This window comes from Rutilus rutilus (assembly GCF_951802725.1).
Source record: "Rutilus rutilus genome assembly, chromosome: 15".
In the NCBI taxonomy this organism is placed as follows: Eukaryota; Metazoa; Chordata; class Actinopteri; order Cypriniformes; family Leuciscidae; genus Rutilus; species Rutilus rutilus.
Window position 1 is genome coordinate 35756271 of NC_140220.1, and position 21992 is coordinate 35778262.

General features: G+C 37.8%; 1 protein-coding gene across 3 annotated transcripts; it reads left to right on the top strand.

Annotated features, from left to right (window-relative positions):
- The first annotated feature begins 567 nt into the window (after window positions 1-567).
- Window positions 568-21795, top strand: ppil4 (peptidylprolyl isomerase (cyclophilin)-like 4). 3 transcript variants are annotated; one of them, XR_014629920.1, is made up of 14 exons: window positions 568-683; window positions 989-1056; window positions 1396-1460; window positions 1545-1662; window positions 1759-1901; window positions 7425-7521; window positions 8516-8629; window positions 8743-8867; window positions 15362-15428; window positions 15933-16044; window positions 16922-17133; window positions 17184-17549; window positions 17644-17712; window positions 19806-19856. XR_014629920.1 is itself a non-coding variant. In XM_084431419.1 (14 exons), the coding sequence occupies exons 1-14, from the start codon at window positions 614-616 to the stop codon at window positions 19995-19997; spliced, it is 1455 nt and encodes a 484-aa protein (XP_084287545.1). In that variant the 5' UTR covers window positions 568-613; the 3' UTR covers window positions 19998-21795. The 3 variants fall into 3 exon arrangements, 2 of the variants coding, with proteins under 2 accessions (XP_084287545.1, XP_084287546.1); XM_084431419.1 differs by having other exon boundaries at window positions 16922-17018; window positions 17432-17549; window positions 19806-21795; XM_084431420.1 differs by lacking the exon at window positions 17644-17712 and having other exon boundaries at window positions 16922-17018; window positions 17432-17549; window positions 19806-21795.
- The last annotated feature ends 197 nt before the right edge of the window (window positions 21796-21992 follow it).

The window sequence follows — 21992 nt, forward strand, 5'->3', positions numbered from 1 at the left end:
CGTCATCGTATAAAGCCCGCCTCAACGTTTCTGATTGGTGCCGCGATTTGAACGGATTAGAAATCGGCTTGAATGGGCTCTTTGCCAGACTACTTGCAGAGCAAATCTATAGTTTTTGCTGTTAGGAATTGCTGCTATGATCATTTAATTTAGTTGTTACACTTACATACATGTAGGCCTATATGAATAGCAAAAATGTAAAAAAATTATTTAAAAAAAGTTGTAACAGTATTCTTGCTTTTTTTTTTTTTTTTTTTTGAGGGATCTTATTAAAACACAAATAAAACGTTTTCTGAACACACAAATAAAGAGGGATCAGTGTTATCACTTAATAAATCAAATCTTTCCAAAAAAGTCCTTAGTTGAGAGCAATCGTTTATATCAGGGGTGTCCAAACTCAGTCCTGGAGGGCCACTGTCCTGCACAGTTTAGCTCCAACCCCAATTAAACACAGTGGCCCTCCAGGACTGAGTTTGGACACCCCTGGTTTATATACTGTCTATGAGAGCAATACTCCTGCCGCCTGTATCAAACATGTGACGTTATATCTGCGACTCTTCTCAGTGCGCATGCGCGGTGTCTGTTCGGCGCATGTCGATGATATTGAAACGACATGGCGGTGTTATTGGAAACAACGTTAGGAGATATCGTGATTGATTTATACACAGAAGAGAGACCGAAAGGTAATTAATACTAACATTAATGACTGGCGACGGGTGTAAACGTATTTGCACTGCAAGCAAGATTGCACTAAATGCCAGTTCTTTTAATACAATCAACAACACGTCGTGATAAATATAAGACATCTCTGTAGGAACTTTTTACTTGATAAACATGTAATTTCGTGATATTTGCTTGTATAACCATAATTCTAGTTGTTATATTATTTAATGTTTCGCTAGAAGAGTACTAAACCAACTACATGATAGCGTGATATGTAGTAACGTTACCTGATATTATAACCAGAATTGTGCTTCTAATTTTTCAGCCTCGCTGAACTTCCTGAAACTGTGCAAAATCAAATATTACAACTATTGTCTGATTCACAATGTTCAGGTAATGAATGTCTTACATTCTGAGTGCATTGAAGAGTGCATTTTGTGTGCGTTATATTGTTCAAATTGGTTTTATCCTTAATGTCCATTTATATTTTTGTTTTATTTCCTTTGAAACCATTAACGTTATACGAAATGGAGATTGGTTGACTGGAGATTCAAAAAGTTTTTAGTTCTGAAAGTTACATTGTTTTCATAGAATCACATTTATCTCATAAATTCAAGGCAAAAATTTGATTACTGTAGGATATGTAAATGAATATCTCTACTGTAGTTATCACTGCAAATTTGAGGTGGAGTTTGACTGTTGGCAGTACATGTTGTTCTTGACCCATTCCAGAGAGATTTCATCGTTCAGACGGGAGACCCCACCGGCACGGGCCGAGGAGGAGAGTCTGTGTTCTGGTAAGAATCAGGTTCATATTATTGTGTTTTTGTGCTGACCGAATACACGTGCATTGTGTGATGGTGGTGTCTGTGTGTTTGCAGTAAGCTGTATGGCGATCAGGCACGCTTTTTTGAATCCGAGAAGGTGCCCAGGATCAAGCACAGAAAGAAAGGGACGGTGTCTATGGTGAACAACGGCACCGACCAGCATGGCTCTCAGGTTAATTGTGCACATATATCTAATACACAGTGTTATGTCGACATGTGGATGTCATTGTCAGTGTTTGAGTGTGTGACTTTTTCTTTTGGCTCCCAGTTCCTGATCACCACAAGTGAGAATCTGGATTATTTGGATGGTGTTCACACCGTGTTTGGAGAGGTCACAGAGGGCATGGACGTGCTCTCTAAAATCAACGAGGCCTTTGTTGACACTGACTTCATCCCCTTTCAGGACATCAGGTAGGACAAGAGCGAGAGAGAAAGACCACATTTTTTATTTTATTTTAATTATGAAAGATACCAAATATTTTTGTAAGTGTATGATAACCGGTGTGCAGAATCATCAATATTTAATAATTTATCCGAGTGCAGCGTACAGCTGATGAGAACAAGTAATGTTTTCCCCATGTAAAGTCAAGTAGAGAAAGTCAGTAAGTGCGTTTACATAATGCGATTATAATGGGATTTTAGCAATATTGCATTTAAACATTACCTCACGTAAACACAATACTTGACAAATATTCAATGTGATTAAGCTTATAGTAACCATACTCACATTAAACTATGTGGCGTACGCCAATTTTAATTGCAGTAAACGGTATGTGCTCATGCTCAAAGTGCGCATGTGCTTATATGTACGCGGATGCCGTGTGTTGTTCACACAACTTAATGAACGAACTCTGTGACATTCTTCTGAAGGTTTCCCTCCGCTCTTGAATCGCTAAACTCTGTTGATACAACTCGCAGTCTCTGCTCCGTATCTTCATCCAGAGACTGTGAAGAAAGCAATGCAGCGTAGGCAAACCCAGTTACAGCGGCATTGCAGTGCTCATCACGCCGCCAAATTTACATTTACATTTACATTTACATTTTACATTTATTCATTTAGCTGACGCTTTTATCCAAAGCGACTTACAATTGCTATATATGTCAGAGGTCGCACGCCTCTGGAGCAACTAGGGATTAAGTGTCTTGCTCAGGGACACATTGGTGTCTCTCAGTGGATTCGAACCCGGGTCTCTCACACCAAAGGCATGTGTCTTATCCATTGCGCCACCACAAATAACCTTCCAGTACGTCAAATGTGTTTTGCTTTTGATGAAAGTGGATTAAAACGAGGACCAGTAACACACCTACTGTATGTGAGTTCACCATTTGTAGAAAGGCAGTAGAAATAACCACACTTCTTAGCGAATAATCAGAATATAATGAAAATTGCATGTAAATGTGAGTGAAGAGTTGCTCGTGTCATGTAAACATCTTCCTGCGATTTAGTCCTTATTCTGATTATTGGAAGTACCAGATTATTGGTGTTCTTTCTTTCTTTCTTTCTTTCTTTCTTTCTTTATATAGCACTGCTAAATGCAACCGAGGTTGCCCAAAGTGCTTTACATTAAAATAAAAAAGAATAAAAGATACCGTATCAAACATACATGGTAACAAATCTCACGCCACAGACACCACATTGAAATGACCTATTATAAGCGGTCAATGATAAATGGGCCTTGAGCAGGTTCTTAAAAACTGATATAGATTTAGCAGATCTAATAGATAAAGGCAGCTCATTCCATAATCTCGGTCCCATAACAGCGAAAGCGCGATCACCTTTATGTAGGCGTTTGGTCCTTGGTATGAAAGTTTTAGATTTTCTTGTGTACTTGTAAATGTAGTGGATGTTTTCCTGTTGGAAAATGCCAGGTTAGTGGCTTCAGATCTTTGGAAGATACTGAGTTTTGTCTGAGGCACTTAGCAGCAAGTAAACTAGTTATACTGAGAAACTGAGAAATATCTGTGAAAAAATTCAGATTAATTTGTTCCATTATTTTGGTATTATTTATTTTCTCCTCTAAATGACACAAAAAGTAAAAAACCAAACAAATCCTGTTTGATCGCTTTTCATGCTGGTTAGCTGGTCTCTTCCAAGGTTATTCTTAGGGCTGTCACTTTTGTGAAAAAATCCTGTTCGATATTTGAGAGAGAAGTGTTCATTGAATCGATTGTAAAATCGATTTTCCATGTCTAAAGACGTTTCCATTTTAAACGCCAAATATGGTCAAATCCACGGACAACTAACAGGCTTTAGGACGAACGTAAAGAGTCAGCAAATTTTCTTGATGATTTATTGGCGTGAAGTTTCGTGCACAATGACAAACATCAGTGCAACATTCTCGAAAAACAATAAGCAGAGTGGACTGCCATAACATCAGTGAGAAACATCACTGCAGGCTTCAACATGGCTGTGTTTACCATTAGAAATGTCAAACTAATGGTGCCTTCACGTGCTATGGTAATTATGGTAAATACCAAAAGCCGACATGGAAAATGCACATGAACACCCCCTCATGTGGTATTTTCAACTGGGCAACTCGTAGAATATTTTGATGCACGAGTTGCCGAGATGAGATAACCTTTGACCTTTTCAAAATGGCAGAGATCAACGCAAGAGTTGTGAATACTGTTAGCGGATAGTTTTTGTAGCCTAAGCAATGTTGTGTCATTAACAATTGTAATATAATGCGTTAACACTCAATTTTCAACTTCGCCACAATTTCCTTGGTTCATATTTAATCATTTTATGTCATGGTTGATTTTTTTTTAATTATTAATTATGTTTTAATCATCAGAAAGCACCTCATTTACGTTTTTTTTTGTTTTTGTTTTTTTTGTAAAGAAAAAAAAGATACTCTACTGACACTGACCTTGCGGGTACTACATTACAACAACAAAAGCACTTGAACACAACACACTGGTAAATACCAGTTCACAAGTGGAAAATATCATCTTTTCCATAGCACGTGAAGGCAGCATAATTTCGCCTACGTAGCCGATTGTAGCCCGTAGCCCTATTTTCGTTTTCGAAACTTGCGTTGGTTGGTCCGATCGATTGTGCAGTCGATTTTCAAACATAAAGTGACAGCCCTTGTTCTTGGCCATAATACAATTACAAATGTGATTTTAGTCAATTTAAACGTATTAAATGACTAAAACAAGAAAGCAAAGACAAGTCGATTTGATTTAAAATGTAGCAATATTGTGCGCATCGGCAATGCCATCAGACTAGTTTTGCAAGTATAAGAGAATAAGTATCTCTGATATAAACTTTAGTTGATGAAATGGTGTTTGAGTTGGTAAGTTTGTTTCTGTGAATCATTCATTTCAGTGAAAGGTTCAAAACCGTGATTCAGCTTTTTGTTTGCATCTTCACACAAATCTGTGTGATGTTTTTCATGTATTAAAAAAAAATATTTAAGCACTATCACATGAACAAGAATGCTTTTGTTCTGAGTATTAAACATGTTTCACAAGTTAGTCTTGGCTGTGCTGTTTCAACCTACAGCATGAGTGTGAAATGTGACATTGCTTTTATATAGCAGTGGAAATATAGGTTTTATTTCATTATAAACACAATGTTGCATTTACTCTGTTTTTGCTCCAAACAAATCAATGTTTTTTTTTACGGATTAAATGTCGCACAGGGTTCCCACGGGTCCTTGAAATCCTTGAAAGTTTGTGAATCTGAAGAAAAAAAAAGGCCTTGGAAAGTTTTTGAACACAAACATAATAGATAGAAGTCCTTGAAAGTGCTTGAATTTATTTTATGCAAGTCCATATTATTCCCTCCGGTCCGCTAATGTGTTATTTCGCCAACACTTCGTGGCCTATGAATACTAGCTTGCTCGATTTAGGTTAGTTACGGGCATTTACACGTTACGTTAAATTAGTAGTTCACTTTAAAATGAAAGTCCATGATTTACTCCCTCTCAAGTAGGGCTGCACAATATATCGAAATTATCGAAATATTGCAAATGTATATATCGTGATATGCATATCGCAACGGCTTGCATATCGCAACTGGGGTCATGAACAAAAGACAGAGAAAATCACTCGCTGCTCTTGGCTGAATATCTTTTATAGCTTTAATAATAATCAGTATATATATGTAATTCATACAGTGAAAACTAAGCAGTGTTTTATTTTTTACATTTGATTATTCAGTTTCTGTTGTTAAATAAACCTGATGTAGGATAACCTGAAACCCTGTGGTTTACACTGATGTTAAAATAACACTTCTTATGCTTCAGTAAAACACTGATGTTCACTTTCAGAAGTTATAGGGATGTTTTCTTGTGACAAGAAGAATGTGAAACACGAATGTGAAAGCAAGCAAAGATTTAGAAGTTGCAATTCATGCATTTGTAACATCACGATTAGACTATTGCAACTCTCTTTATTGTGGTCTTCCTCAATCTTCACTATCGCAATTACAAATTGTTCAAATTTGCAGATGCAAGACTTTTGACTGGGTCTAGAAAGAGGGATCATATTTCTCCTTTTTTGGCATCCCTTCACTGGCTTCCCATTAAGTTTCGAGTTGATTTTAAGATCCTTATGTTTGTTTATAAGGTGTTGTCTGGCTGTGCACCAAGGTATATTAGTGATCTTATTGTGCCATACTGTCCTGCTAGGGCACTTAGATCTTCAAATCACTTGCTTTTAAATGTGTCACGAAGTCGCTACAAATTAAAGGGTGATCGGGCCCAAGCTTTGGGATGCTCTCCCTTATCCTGTGAGGTCTGCTCCTTCATTGGACATGTTTACATCTACTCTGAAAACACATTTTTATTCTTTAGCTCTTGGAAACTTGTAATTGTTGTTTTTTATAGTGTAGTCCTGCTATGCACTATGTACAGCACTTTGGATCAATTTGTATTGTGTTAAATGTGCTTTATAAATAAAGGTTGTTGTTGTATGTTGGTTATAGAATTTTAAAGATATTTTAAAGATAATTTAAGTTTATTTTACACACTTTAAGGATTATCGAATCGCATATCGAATATTGCATTATTTATTGAGTTAGTGCATATCGAATATTTCTTCAATATCGTGCAGCCCTTCCCTCAAGCTATCCTAGCCTTTATATTGGGAGCTCCAGATGGCACTTTTCTCACTTCGAAAAATGGATTTTAAAGGCCTCCACTCTATTTTAATGTGAAATATTGAATTTATTGAAAAATAAATAAATAATAAAACTATATATATTAGTTCTAATGGAGAAAAATAGCTCATAGAAATTGTATAAATATTGCATAGTATCATAAAAGCCCTTTAAAATTCTAAATAATCAAAAAATATTATTGAACAAAAATATATTACATTGGTTTTCCTGAAAAAAAAGAAATTACATTTCAAGGCTTCGGTCACTTTTGACTGCGACGGAGCCAAGTGTGACCCCTAAATGAAGAGGACCAGAGGGTTAGGTCCTTGAATTTGAGGGTATTGGACCTGGAAAGTCCTTGAAAGGTCCTTGAATTTGAGGTTAACCAAGGTCTGGGAACCCTGGTTGCATGATGTCTCCAAACAACACACAGTAGTGGCGTTCCAGAATGCATCAGTGTTTTTGAACAAATCAGTTGAATGCTTCAACGACTTAAAAGGACTTGTTGCCACCAACTAAAAAACCCCCTGACCGTGTCTGGAAGGCACAAACATAGACAACTGGAGTGATGCCAACAATGAGAAGTCCCAATGTTATATCAGCTGTTATTTCAGCACTCAGTACTGTGAGCAGAGCTGGAGTCTTGATGAAGAAGAAGCTCAATTATAAGAGTTTGTTTCACATGTTTCAGTCAGTACAAAAATTCCCACACTTAAATTGCCTCATAGTTCTGAGGTTTGGGTGGTTCAGATTCATAGACATAAGGACTGTAGACTAAACATCAGTGTTTGTGCCTGCTTAAGTTTTGGGCTGCATTGTGGTTGCAGGATTAATCACACAGTGATTCTGGATGACCCGTTTGATGATCCCGCGGGCCTCCCGGTTCCAGACCGATCGCCTGAACCCACTAAAGAGCAGCTGGATGTGAGTGTCTTCATTCAAACTCACCAAATTACAATACTGCGAGTACAAAACTTAGTTTGTAAAAATGTTAATGATAAACTTAGCATGCAGAGTCAGCTATAAGTAAACAATGATTTCCCAGTTCAGTTAAATTTCAATCACAAGGTTTTGATTTGATTAGTTGTTGGTCTACCTCCTTCCTATGAATAATGAATACAGTTTGGAAAGAAAGATATGTTTTTTTAGTTTGGGTATGAGCCACACTAAAAGAAAAGGATCATGTGTTTCAAAATAGCTTGATGGTTAATTTTTTTTCCTCCCCAAAGTTTCAAAGATGAAAATGCAGATAAATAGCTATTGAACCGTTTCTGAAGTGCATGAAACGAGTCAGTAATTCCAGTTGTACTTTTTTTGCTTGAACCTTCTACTTGGTAGCAAATTTGCATAATGCCAGCCTGTGGTCTTCATTGGCTGGTGAACAACACCATCTGACCAATCAGAGCGGAGGAGGCTCTCTGTTCTCTCTCTCTAAACCCCTCCTTTCTGTTTCAGACACTGGGAGAAGAAATGTGACTCTGCAGTCTGTGAACATGATGAAATTATGATGATTATGATGAAATTTAAAGTGTTTTTTGACCTTGAATGCTTGTAAACATGTTGTCGGAGACTCCAAAACAAAATTAGGAGCCTTTAAAATAACATAAAGACACTTTAAGTATTATAAAGTAAGCAATGGGTTCAGTTCCTTGGAAATACATGAACTGATTATTTAATTATGTAATTTTACTACGTGTAAAACATTTAAAATACTAGGTTGATTATTAAACTTAAGGTTAGATGTTCACTTCTAAACCCTTTAAATGTAGTGGTTTAATGCTAATATAAAAATATTAATTATTATTATTGCAGTGTTAAGTGTGTGTGTGGGGGGGGTAGAGCAGGTGATGTGTTTTTGTTTTTTTAAATGTGCTTTATTGGTATTAGATTGAATAATCCATGCTTGTACATGTTTTAGAGTGGTCGGATTGGAGCAGATGAGGCCATAAACGATGTTGACGGAGATGCTGAGCAGCTGGATGAACTGATAAAAGACAAGGAAGCAAAGACGCAAGCCATTTTACTAGAGATGGTAAAGTTCATCACTTCCACATGAACATGACTCACTCTAGACATCTTTTACTCATCACCTCACATGAAGATGCTAACTATGTGAACATGTGGATGTTTGCTTGTTGTTGAAAGGTGGGTGATCTGCCAGATGCAGAAGTTAAACCTCCAGAGAATGTGCTGTTTGTGTGTAAACTGAATCCTGTGACCACAGATGAAGATCTAGAGATCATCTTCTCACGTTTCGGCTCCATTAAATGGTGAGATAAGAGTATTTTACTGCTGTATTAGTTCCAATGATAGTCTGACACTCGTTGTTGTGGTTAAACATTGTGAGTGAAGTTTAGGGCTGGGAACCGAAAGATTACATTTTTTTAACCTCTGCAAGGGTTGATCCAAGGACTTTTACCTTTTGTGCTCTTAAAGCACTTAACTAAGGTCTTTTCTTGTTTTACACATGAGTGATCTGTCATTAAAATGTAACTTTTTTTCTATATATAATATAAATATTGTAAATATAAGATTGGTCACACTTTAGATTAGGGTTCAATACTCACTATTAACAACGACTTTTAACTCAATAAACTCCTAATTACTGCTTATTAATAGTTAGTAAGGTAGTTAAGTTTAGGTATTGGGTAGGATTAAGGGATGTAGAATATGGTCATGCAGAATTAGACATTAAAGGTTTAGTTCACCCAAAAATGAAAATTCTGTAAGACTTTTGTTCATCTTCGAAACACAAATGAAGATGTTTTTGATGAAAAGGTTGGGAGAGGGTTGGTTTTCATGTAGTCAAGACTGGTAAAGCAGCTCTCAACTGCAGCAACAGCACTGAGGTCTGCTTTCTGTATAGTCTGGCTTAATGTGGCTATCTCCTGCAGCACATCAGCCAGGAACTGACTAAATGCAACAAATGGGTTTTGAAAACCCTTTCCCCTCTGCCAGCAATGTCAGCATTGTGACTGGTTTGGGCCAAATTCTCCATGTGAATGGCAACAGCTGCGTACTGCCCATCTTGGCTTAGATCATATTTTTCTCTCAGGAAGACGTTCAGTGCCCTGTCTAAATGAGGCACCCAACATGTTCCTTTCACTGGCTTTGGTTTGTAAGACGTAGATTCTTCACAAACTATCTTAAGTTCTCTGTTGCTCTTTGGGCTGAAATGGTAGGTTTTCCAAATCAAGTGCAAGGTGTCATTTACACGATTCACTTTGCCCACCTCTTTCAAAACCCCAAGTAGTGCCAGCTCCAGCCTGTGAGCCATACAGTGAATGTCTATCAGTTTCAGATTGTCCACTCTCAGTTTTGTAACAACATCAGCTGTTTGGCCCATGTTCACATTTGCACCATCAACACAAAACCCAACAAGCCTTTGCCCTCAGTCATCGAATCCAAATTTTGACTTTGAGGATTGAATGCAGTCAGTTACACCATCAGCATGAGCATGTGGCAGCTCTGTGACAGAGACAAGCTAAATGATTTACTGGTAACCCATCATGTGAATACCTGAAATAGATAGTCACAGAAGAATCTGCTGCACCATCAATCATGACTGATACGTAGTTGGACTCTTTCACTTTATTTGTCTCTGTCCTGTAACTCTGCGGAAATGTTTGAAATGAGTTCAGCGCAACGGACATCATTATCATACGTTGGGGAAATGTCCAGGCCATTTTGTTTCTGCAGCAGAATTAGTGGCTTCATCTGAATGAAACTCAATTCCTCCTTTGCGATTTATAATATGCTGTATTCATTTTCACAGAAAGCTCTCATCTCTCTGCGTTGCCATTCTTTTTTATTTTGAGTTTGAAACCCTTTTGCGATCGCAGATTCCTCTGGGTCTTTGCTTAAAGCCGTCACACTATCACAACAAGCTGCATGTCGTTTGCTGTTTGAGTGCGCTGATTTTGACGTTTGAAACTGCGAGACCCTGATACAAAGTCCGTTTGACCTGCTAAGCTAGGTTTTCTACTGACATATCGCATCTTCCTCCTCTTCATACAAAAGCCAATCAAAGTCCGACAGTCTCTGAGTCTCGAACTTTCGCTCTTCCATGACACTTTTTGATTCTTTGAGTCTTTTCCGCCATATTTGACGTGCTTGGCTGGGGTTCTCCAGCGCATTCACCGTCCTCTGTCTGCATAGAACTGGTCTCTTTAATTTTCTTTGAAGAAAAAAAATTATCAAGCGTTTTCTGCTGAGACTGGATTTTTTGGATCCATTTGCATCCACGGTACAACAAAGAAAGAAGACCATTTTCAATCGCAGCACGTTTGAGCTTCAGCAAGAACCAATGAGGTTCATTCTCGTGTTACGCAGCACGTTTGAGCTTCAGCAATGAGGTTCATTCTCGTGTTACGCAGCACGTTTGAGCTTCAGCAAGAACCAATGAGGTTCATTCTCGTGTTACGCAGCACGTTTGAGCTTCAGCAAGAACCAATGAGGTTCATTCTCGTGTTACGCAGCACGTTTGAGCTTCAGCAATGAGGTTTATTCTCGTGTTACGCAGCACGTTTGAGCTTCAGCAAGAACCAATGAGGTTCATTCTCGTGTTACGCAGCACGTTTGAGCTTCAGCAATGAGGTTTATTCTCGTGTTACGCAGCACGTTTGAGCTTCAGCAATGAGGTTTATTCTCGTGTTACGCAGCACGTTTGAGCTTCAGCAAGAACCAATGAGGTTCATTCTCGTGTTACGCAGCACGTTTGAGCTTCAGCAAGAACCAATGAGGTTCATTCTCGTGTTACGCAGCACGTTTGAGCTTCAGCAATGAGGTTCATTCTCGTGTTACGCAGCACGTTTGAGCTTCAGCAATGAGGTTCATTCTCGTGTTACGCAGCACGTTTGAGCTTCAGCAATGAGGTTCATTCTCGTGTTACGCAGCACGTTTGAGCTTCAGCAATGAGGTTCATTCTCGTGTTACGCAGCACGTTTGAGCTTCAGCAATGAGGTTCATTCTCGTGTTACGCAGCACGTTTGAGCTTCAGCAATGAGGTTCATTCTCGTGTTACGCAGCACGTTTGAGCTTCAGCAATGAGGTTCATTCTCGTGTTACGCAGCACGTTTGAGCTTCAGCAATGAGGTTTATTCTCGTGTTACGCAGCACGTTTGAGCTTCAGCAATGAGGTTCATTCTCGTGTTACGCAGCACGTTTGAGCTTCAGCAATGAGGTTTATTCTCGTGTTACGCAGCACGTTTGAGCTTCAGCAAGAACCAATGAGGTTCATTCTCGTGTTACGCAGCACGTTTGAGCTTCAGCACGAACCAATGAGGTTCATTCTCGTGTTACGCATCACGTTTGAGCTTCAGCAATGAGGTTTATTCTCGTGTTACGCAGCACGTTTGAGCTTCAGCAATGAGGTTTATTCTCGTGTTACGCAGCACGTTTGAGCTTCAGCAAGAACCAATGAGGTTCATTCTCGTGTTAAGCAGCACGTTTGAGCTTCAGCAAGAACCAATGAGGTTCATTCTCGTGTTACGCAGCACGTTTGAGCTTCAGCAAGAACCAATGAGGTTCATTCTCGTGTTACGCAGCACGTTTGAGCTTCAGCAATGAGGTTCATTCTCGTGTTACGCAGCACGTTTGAGCTTCAGCAATGAGGTTCATTCTCGTGTTACGCAGCACGTTTGAGCTTCAGCAATGAGGTTCATTCTCGTGTTACGCAGCACGTTTGAGCTTCAGCAATGAGGTTTATTCTCGTGTTACGCAGCACGTTTGAGCTTCAGCAAGAACCAATGAGGTTCATTCTCGCGTTAAGCAGCACGTTTGAGCTTCAGCAAGAACCAATGAGGTTCATTCTCGTGTTACGCAGCACGTTTGAGCTTCAGCAAGAACCAATGAGGTTCATTCTCGTGTTAAGCAGCACGTTTGAGCTTCAGCAATGAGGTTCATTCTCGTGTTACGCAGCACGTTTGAGCTTCAGCAATGAGGTTCATTCTCGTGTTACGCAGCACGTTTGAGCTTCAGCAATGAGGTTCATTCTCGTGTTACGCAGCACGTTTGAGCTTCAGCAATGAGGTTCATTCTCGTGTTACGCAGCACGTTTGAGCTTCAGCAATGAGGTTTATTCTCGTGTTACGCAGCACGTTTGAGCTTCAGCAAGAACCAATGAGGTTCATTCTCGTGTTAAGCAGCACGTTTGAGCTTCAGCACGAACCAATGAGGTTCATTCTCGTGTTACGCAGCACGTTTGAGCTTCAGCAAGAACCAATGAGGTTCATTCTTGTTACGCAGCACGTTTGAGCTTCAGCAAGAGGTTTGTTCTTGCACTTCAGGGAGATTTGGTTGAGCTTCTGTTTGTTCACTGATCAATGTTTATATGTGGATTAAATTGTTATTGCATAAAGCGATTGTGTCTCAAGAAAATTTGGACTAAACCGCTCAATTCATATGGATTTAGTTTTAATTAACTTTTTGAAGCATCAAAGTGGTAGTTGTTTGGGTAATGGGGGACAGAAAGCTCTCCGATTTCATCAAAAAGATCTTCATTTGTGTTCTGCAGATGAACGGAAGTCTTATGGGTTTGGAACGACATGACGGTGTCTAATTAATGACAGAATTTTCATTTTTGGTTGAACTATCCCTTTAATTTGTGTTTTATAAGTACTAATAAACAGGCAATATCCATGATAATAAGCAACTAGTTAATAGTGAGTATTAACTATGTGTTAGCATAACTTTGCTATTATAGATTTGAAGTGAATAAACACAGTAAAAGTCTTTGTTTTATTTTGACCATGCCATGTGTTTATGTATTTCTATTTTTTTATATACAGTACCAGTCAAAAGTTTGGAAACACTACTATTTTTAATGCTTTTGCAAGAAGTCTCTTATGCTCATCAAGCCTGCAGTTAAAAACAAAAAACAACAACAAAAAAAACAGTAATATTATGAAATATTATTACAATTTAAAATAATGGTTCTCTTTTTTAATATACTTTAAAATGTAATTTATTTTTGTGATGCAAAGCTGAATTTTCATCAGCAAGTACTCCAGTCTTTGGTGTCTTATGATCCTTCAGAAATCATTCTAATATGATGATTTGATACTCAGTTATTATTAATGATGGAAACAGTTGTGCTGTTTAATATATTTTTTTGGAATACTTTTTTCAGGATTCATTGATGAGTAAAACGTTAACAGCATTTATTCATAAAAACAGCATTTATTCAAAATAAAAACATTTCTAACAATATAAATCGTTACCATCACCTTTTATCAATTTAACGCATCCTTGTTGAATTAAAGTACTAATTTCTTTAAAAAAAAAAAGTTATTGTTCCCAAACTTTTGAACGGTAGTGTATATTGTTACAAAAGATTTCTATTCTAAATAAATACAGTTCTTTTTAACTTTTTATTCATCAAATAATCCTGAAAAAAGTATCTCAGGTTATAAAAAAATATTAAGCAGCACAACTGTTTCCAACATTGATCATAAATCAGCATATTAGAATGATTTCTGAAGGATCATAAGACACCAAAGACTGGAGTACTTGCTGATGAAAATTCAGCTTTGCATCACAAAAATAAATTACATTTTAAAGTATATTAAAAAAGAGAACCATTATTTTAAATTGTAATAATATTTCATAATATTACTGTTTTTTTTTTTTTAACTGCAGGCTTGATGAGCACAAGAGACTTCTTTCAAAAGCATTAAAAATAGTAGTGTTTCCAAACTTTTGACTGGTACTGTATATATATATATTTTTTTTTTATTATGTACATCATTTTTAATTTTTCTTTTGATTGAGAGGGGGCTGAGGGTTAAGCCTGCAGTACATTCATCTAGGACTGTTTTAGCAGCAGGCAGTATGTATAGCACACACAGTATTTTCTGTATGCAGGGAATGCGCAAATGTGCGTTATGCAACCAGGCACACTGTGTGGAATACTGTATCCCACAATGCAATGTGCTTTGTGACCTTCCATTTCAAATGTGACAGATGAACTGGATAATAATATCTGGTGTGATTTTAAAAAATAAAAATAAAAATAGGCCAACTTCTTGACAACATACAGGGTTCGTACAGTCATGACATTTTTTAAAATAGCCATTTCCAGGCCTGGAAATTGTTTGAAAATAAGAATAAACCCAGAAAGATTTAGAAGAATCTTTGTATAATAGAATATATGTTTAATTAATAATATTGGTTAAACAAATTACAATACTATTACTTAGCATTCAGGCATTGTCAAGTGTCATTTTGAGTAACATCTGGCACAGTTGCAAATTGTACTAAAATTATTATTAAAAACAAATGGCATTAATAGACATTCATTTTAGTTAATACATGCTATGATAAATTTGAACATGGATTTTTTCATTATTTTACTTTAGGTCATGATTATTTGCCTTAAAGTCATGGAAATGTATTGGTAAAGATGGTTATGAACCATTACCCTGTACATAACATACTGCGAAAAAAATAAATAAACATGCAATTGTGAAAACAAAACCACTAATGTAACACTGCCGTTTGAAGTGCTTATCTTTGCGTATTGGTTCACATAATTGTTTTATAGTCGGATGTCCAGTGTGTAATTAACAGTATGCTAGTATTCAGTTCCGACCATAGCCTGGGCCTGAATCTTACTTTAATGCTGTTCAGGGGCGTCAGTGTGTGAAAGTCATAAGGACAAATCAAAGTTCTAGTCTCTTCTGTCGGGTAAATTATAGTGTGTGTAGATGCATGTACTGTGTGTTATCTGCTGGCTTTGATCTAACATGGTAATGTTTATTTGCAGTTGTGAGATCATCAGAGACTGGAAAACAGGAGAATCTCTGTGCTATGCATTCATCGAGTTTGACAAGGTTTGTAAAGTTTCTAATGAAATCAAGTTAGATTAAATCATGTGTACGCGATGTCTACACTGAACATGTCAAGATCCGAATGACTTTGCTGTCTCTCTCATCGCGGCCCTGTCCAGTGTAGACAGTACCTCTGATTATAATGGGTTCTCTTTGATTTTGTGTTGTCACACCACTCACATCCGCTGTAGATACGATATAAACATCTCAGAATTTGTGCGGTTGTTTTGACTCGAGGTTGCTTCATCAATGAATAGTCCTCCACAGCTACTGTACACTTTTAAAGCAAACTTAAAAGGTCTCTGTTCTGTATATCTGCCATATCTTTGCTTTTTAAGAAGTTGAGTCTTGAATCTTGAGTCTCTTTAAAGGGTTTATTGTGTGTCGAATGGCGTTTTAAAATTAATTAAGTGAGTTTCTCAGGGAAGTCATCAAAATGTTCATTCAGGGCATTTACACTGCGAGCCATTTTGGAATAATCAATGCATTTGTGTATTATTTGATAAGGAGGAGGACTGTGAAAAAGCGTACTTCAAAATGGACAACGTCCTGATAGATGACCGTCGCATTCATGTGGACTTCAGCCAGTCTGTGTCTAAGATCAAATGGAAAGGCAAAGGTAAGTCTGTCCCCGCTTATTAAACGCATACCCTGTAAAGTAAAAGAAATATAATTATTAGTTATGTTTCCATTTAAAGTTGCGCAAAATTGGAATATTGCATAAAACATTTGCGAAAAAAGCAATTTCCTGGGAAAATGGCACCAAATAGTTGCTGCAATTGGGGAATAAACTTCCTCCATCTTAAATGAGTTGCGTCTCAGAGCGGCAGATGAAACACACTAAACACTGTCATGTTCTCTTGCGTTCGGATGCTGGTGTTCGTGAACACACTCGTGTGAGACGCTTCTGGAGGGAATTAAACCAAATCATTCTCATGACAGACTTTGACTCCGGCGTTTCAGAGCCACCAAACCAGTATTTGAGATGTGATTGGTCCGCTGGTTAGTCCAGTTATCCAATCACAGCCTCTGCTGAGGCAAAGTCACTTGAGTTTGTTGTTTTGAGGGATTTATTTTGTAAATCTGTTTCCATCATAGTTTAAGTCTTATCGGTTAAAAATAAAATAAAATAAAAAATAAAAAAAATTAACATGTACTGTGTTAGACTAAACTGAGAAGGGTCATAGCACTTGCATATTGTTGTCCTACTGTTAGTTTAACTGCTTCTATTGTTCTCATTTGTAAGTCGCTTTGGATAAAAGCGTCTGCTAAATGAATAAATGTAATTTAATAAAAAATACATCCGCCTCAATTGAGTGCGTACGTTTTTTTGATATGCATTTTTTTTGTAGTTTTTTTGTGGTGCTGCTCAGGTATTGTTGTTTATCTGCAATGTTAAATGCCCATGTTAATAAATGCAAAACAATTAATACAACTAAATTGAAGTCATATACACAGTATATCATATATTTATTGTCAGCATGTTTCATTTCTAGGTGGGAAGTACACCAAAGATGACTTTAAGGCCTATGAGAAAGACCTGGACAACAAATCCAAACTGGCTCTGAAAGACAAAGTCAAAAGCAAGCAGGAGTATCCTTCTGATAACCTCTGGACATGTAAATCATGCTTGGACAACTGTATTTCACTCTTTGGATTTTAAGCAAACTCTCCAAAAGAGGTTTACAGTAGATACAGTGCGGAGATGGTTTGGCTTGAATCACGGGTTTAGTCATCAGAACATCACACTCTGACAAGTGTCAGCTCATGTTATTGATTTAACCGTTACACATTAATGACTATAAAGGGCGGCTGTAATCTTCTGGTTTTAACCTCTTAACCTGCTTTTCTTATAGCAGTAGCTTAAAACTGTGCAAAATTCAACATGTTGTGTAAATGCATTACAAAGACCTTTTCACTGGAATAACATGCACTTAGTTTTAAATAATTGAAAAATAGATAGGAAATCTTCCCACAAGCAAGTAGTTCTTAACTGTTTTCTAAAGCTCCCGTTATGAGCTTCTCTTAGATGAAGAGGAGGACGACAGACGGAGGGACGACAGAGAGAAGCGAGACCGGAAACGACACTCAGACAACGAAAGGACCAAGGATAAAAAATCAAAGGTACGATGCTGTGGATTTGAATAGTTGAGTGGTTCTCAGTTGTCTTTTCTTCAGACTCTGCCTCTATAATCTTTACTTTTTTTATACAACAAAGTCAGTACTTCTATCAGCCCAAGAGCAGACAGAGGCAGGACACGAGAAGGAGGCAGGAGATAAAGCGATGGTAAAAATGAGCAGATTTTACTGAATAATCTTTGTTGTGTCTTCATCTGCCCTGCACAAAATCAACAACGCAAAGACAAGTTCGAGACCTTGAGATGGAGACAGGCTCGTATCTGCAGCACACAACACGAGATTAAACGGCAGTAGGAAAAATAATATAAAATGAAACATTTTTAAATGTGTCCTATATAAACGTTAATTAGACTGCATGTGTGAAGCAGCTGATACAAATCTAATTGATGCAGGACTGCAGCATCTTAATTGATATTACTTTGCAAAAATAAAAAATAAAGGCTCAGTTGCAAGATTTAAAAGAATATTTTCACTCTGTTTAAAGGAACACTCCACCGTTTTTTCATATTAAACTGTTATTCTCTTAACTAAGACGAGTTGATGCATACCTCTCTCGTCTCAGTGCGTGCACTCAGTCGCTCTGGCGCGCGGCGACACTTTGAAAGCAAACAGAGATGAAGCTAGAAGCAACCTCCACGTTTTCTCTATTTAAATACAGTTACACGAGTAGTTACACGACCAAATATGGTGACACAAAATAAAACGTGGCGCTTTTCTAAGCGGGTAAAAAAGATAACTATAATTTATGGCGGAATAGCACTTGGGAGCACTTCGACTCGGCGCAGTAAAAAGTCACGTTGGTTCTAATGACAGAAGTGAGAGGGAGAGGATTTTTCAGGAGTGATGATATTTTGTCATCGTTTTATTTTGTGTCACCATTCTTGGTCGTGTAACTACTCGTGTAACTGTATTTAAATAGGGAAAACGTGGAGGTGTTTGGTCGCTTCTAACTTCATCTCTGTTTGGTCCCTAATGAATGCACTGGGCTAAGCTAAGTGCTTTCAAAGCGTCGCCGTGTGCCAGAGCGATTGAGTGCACGCACTGAGACGAGAGAGGTGTGTATCAACTCGTCTTAGTTAAGGGAATAACAGTTTAATATGAAAAACCGGTGGAGTGTTCCTTTAAATGTATTATGCAGTGCTTTATTGGTGTCTGGATTCCTTTGCCTGGCCCATAATCCTTATCATTTATAAATTTAAGTCATATATCATTGCTCTTTTTTTGGCTTGGCTAGTAATTTGTTGCACTGAACTCGTGGTCAGCACAAACCATGTTTAACCTGTATTTGTTGTAGTGGCTCTTTAGAGAATGAGGGCATGTCATGCAATTTGGCAATATGCAAAAATACTGTAGACGTTGTTTGATCACGTTGTCTCAACAACAAAAGATAGTGTTTTCTCCTAAATCAAACTTGATAAGCTTATTTTAATTTGCTATTGCAATTATACATGATTGTGAAGTTAGTTATGTGCGATTATTATGGGATTTTCCCTGCTGCACACCATCAGAACAAACATGTGAACCACTGGTATATGTGTTGCTTTAAGGAATGTTAGTGTTCATCTCTATGTTTTTTATGGACTTGAGCTGCGTCTGAAATGGCGTCCTGTATTGTAGGCACTGCACACATTTGGTGTGAAACGTACTTTGTGACCGTTCAAAAAGTATGCTCTGTATATTATGAATGTGTGTAGTATGAATGAAAATCAGAGATGCTACATCTGCCATGTTGTCATTATCAGAGGTGGAAAGTAAAAGTCCTGCCATATGTTTATTCCACCCATGAACGTAGCCAGCTGATTTCACTAATTAGTTCTAATTAGCTAGTATCTCCTGGCTGAAAAACTGTGCTAATTAGCAAATCCAGGTGATTGGAACAAAATACTGTGGAGGACTTTTACTTTCTGAACCTAGACTTTCCACCTCTGGTCATTATCATGTGACCTACCAACTTCAGTCGTTGCTTCACCTTCATTCACAATCCTGTCCATCGGATGATGCGCACTTCAGAAAGTTTTATTACTGCTGTGAATTAAGACATGCTACTCGGCTAACATACTTTTTTTCCGCCTACTATATAATATGGTATTAGACATATTTGGACACAGCGCGTTAATCTCGGGGGGAATTGACCGTTTTTTGACTAGCTGTCGAATCATTACTGAATGAAATCTCTTTGTCACTTTTTTTCTCAGTATTCTCTTCCGTGCCTCATTATTTGTTTTTTCTCCTGTTTTCTAGGATCGCGATGAGAGTCGTAGAGAAAAAGATAAAGGCAGACAGCGGTCACGTTCAAGAGACAGAGAGAGACCAAAGGACAAGGAAAGAGAGAAGGAGAAACAGAGAGACCGAGGCAGAGAGCGAGACGGCGATCACAAACGCCACAGACGAGATCGCAGTCGCAGCCCTAAGAGATCCAAGTATCACAGCTGACCACCAGAACTGTTACCGTCTCCGTACAACTTCCTGATCCCAGCGGAGGAAGGAGAAAACTAACCACATCTTATGATTTATTTCTCATGTCAAGAAAAAACAGTCAACATGTTTGTACTTTTTGAAGATTGCAAATTCATGGAATGTTAGTAAAGTCAAAGTTCTGAAAATCTAAAATGTTTGTTTATGCAAATGTATGGATTTATAGTTCATGAGTGTTAGCATGAACACTCAGATGAGCAAAACTCAAAAACTTCTGATAATTTCTGGTTTTGGAGCCTTACTCTGGCACTTCACTGTATTTAGCAGTCAAAGCCAAAGGTCAAAAGGAAAAAATATACAAATTACACTTTGGAAATTTCTCATCAAACCCATTATTAAGCCTCATTTCCTTGTTGGAATCATTGTTGGTATTTTAAATCAACCCAAACAAACACACCCCTCGCTTGATTGCTCCGCCCCCTTAATGCAAGAGTGGATGTCTATCATTGCATAAGCGAAGCTAAATAAAGCTTCTCGAAAAATATGATGAGGAAGAACAAAAAATGAACACCGTACACAAGAGTATAGAGAGCCTAAGTCCCGCCCCTCCGCTTCCGGCTCATGGGACCTTATTTCGGAAAAAATATGTATGGTAGTCAATGGCGAGAACAGTCTGAACTGTGCCCTGAATCACACATATGATGTTTGTCAATTTAAAAGATAATCATGAAAGTCAAGAAAGTTGCAGTTTGTCATAAAACAGAAGAGTAACATTTAGTTTTATGTGAAAATCGCTCAATGAACTACATCTCTCGTCTCGCGCTATGTACGTCACTGTTGCTCGTATGTGTGCAGTCTGGTACAAAACACTCAGGCATGACGGCGTAACGTTACGATTATAACTTAAGACTATAGGAAAAAATGACAGACGTTAGCTTCAGTAAAGTTAGCTTCATTCATTGAGAGAAAAGGTATGATGTCACATGTGCGCCTTTTGGGTTTGTAGTCTTTGTAATTACGTATTTTCACAATCTTATACCTCAACAGTTTTACATAAAACTGCAACTTTCTTGACTTTAAAATGTATCTTTTAAATTGACAAACATCAGATGTGTAATTCAGGGCACAATTCAAACAAGATCAAAATATTTGCTGTCTCTCGCCATTGACTACCATACAATATTTTTCCTAAATAAGGTGGTCCACCGGAAGGGGAGCAGCACACACTCAAAATCAACATTACTCGTGTATGGAGGAGAAACCAATCCACTTTCAACAGCGTTTCTCAGAAATCGCTTACTGCACCTTTAAAGAGAGGCGCGAGTTGGTGTCGAGTAGTTTGTGGTTTGCTTGGGCTGTCATGCAATTAAGTCATTACAAATTGACTCATTTCTGTCATGTTGGTCAGGATGTTTCAACAGAAATATTTCAGCAGTTATTACTGAACTTCAGTGATGAGATGCTGCCACTTTACAAATCCTACTGTGGTGAAGGCTTAGCTCATGCATATTAACACGCATGTCAACGTCTGCCCGGGGAGGGATCATCACTGGCACATGACACGAGCTAAAGAGCTGCATGTATTTACTTTAAATAGTCCCTCAAACTTGCACATGGACGTACATATTGAGGCAATCATTCCTCGTAGCTGCACAGAGCGGCACTGATCCAATCCTTCATCGCAGATTTTTCAAACCAAAGATAATAAAACAAGGAACACGCTAACTTTTGGTGTTTGGGGAAGTGTAGGTCATCAATACCCTATTGAAAATTGTCAATTGTGCCATAATACAGCAAATAAAAATACTCGACACTTTTCATTGCCTACTCAATTCTAATCGTATTTTGGTTATAAAAAGCTGTTAAAATGGCTTCTATGAACAAAAATGAATTCATAATTCATTTTATATATAGTTTAATTCATAGTTCACATATAATCTATTTCTGTCTGGATTGTTCATAAATTTGATCGTGGGTGATAAATAGGACTTGTTTTTAGCTAGTTTGAACCCA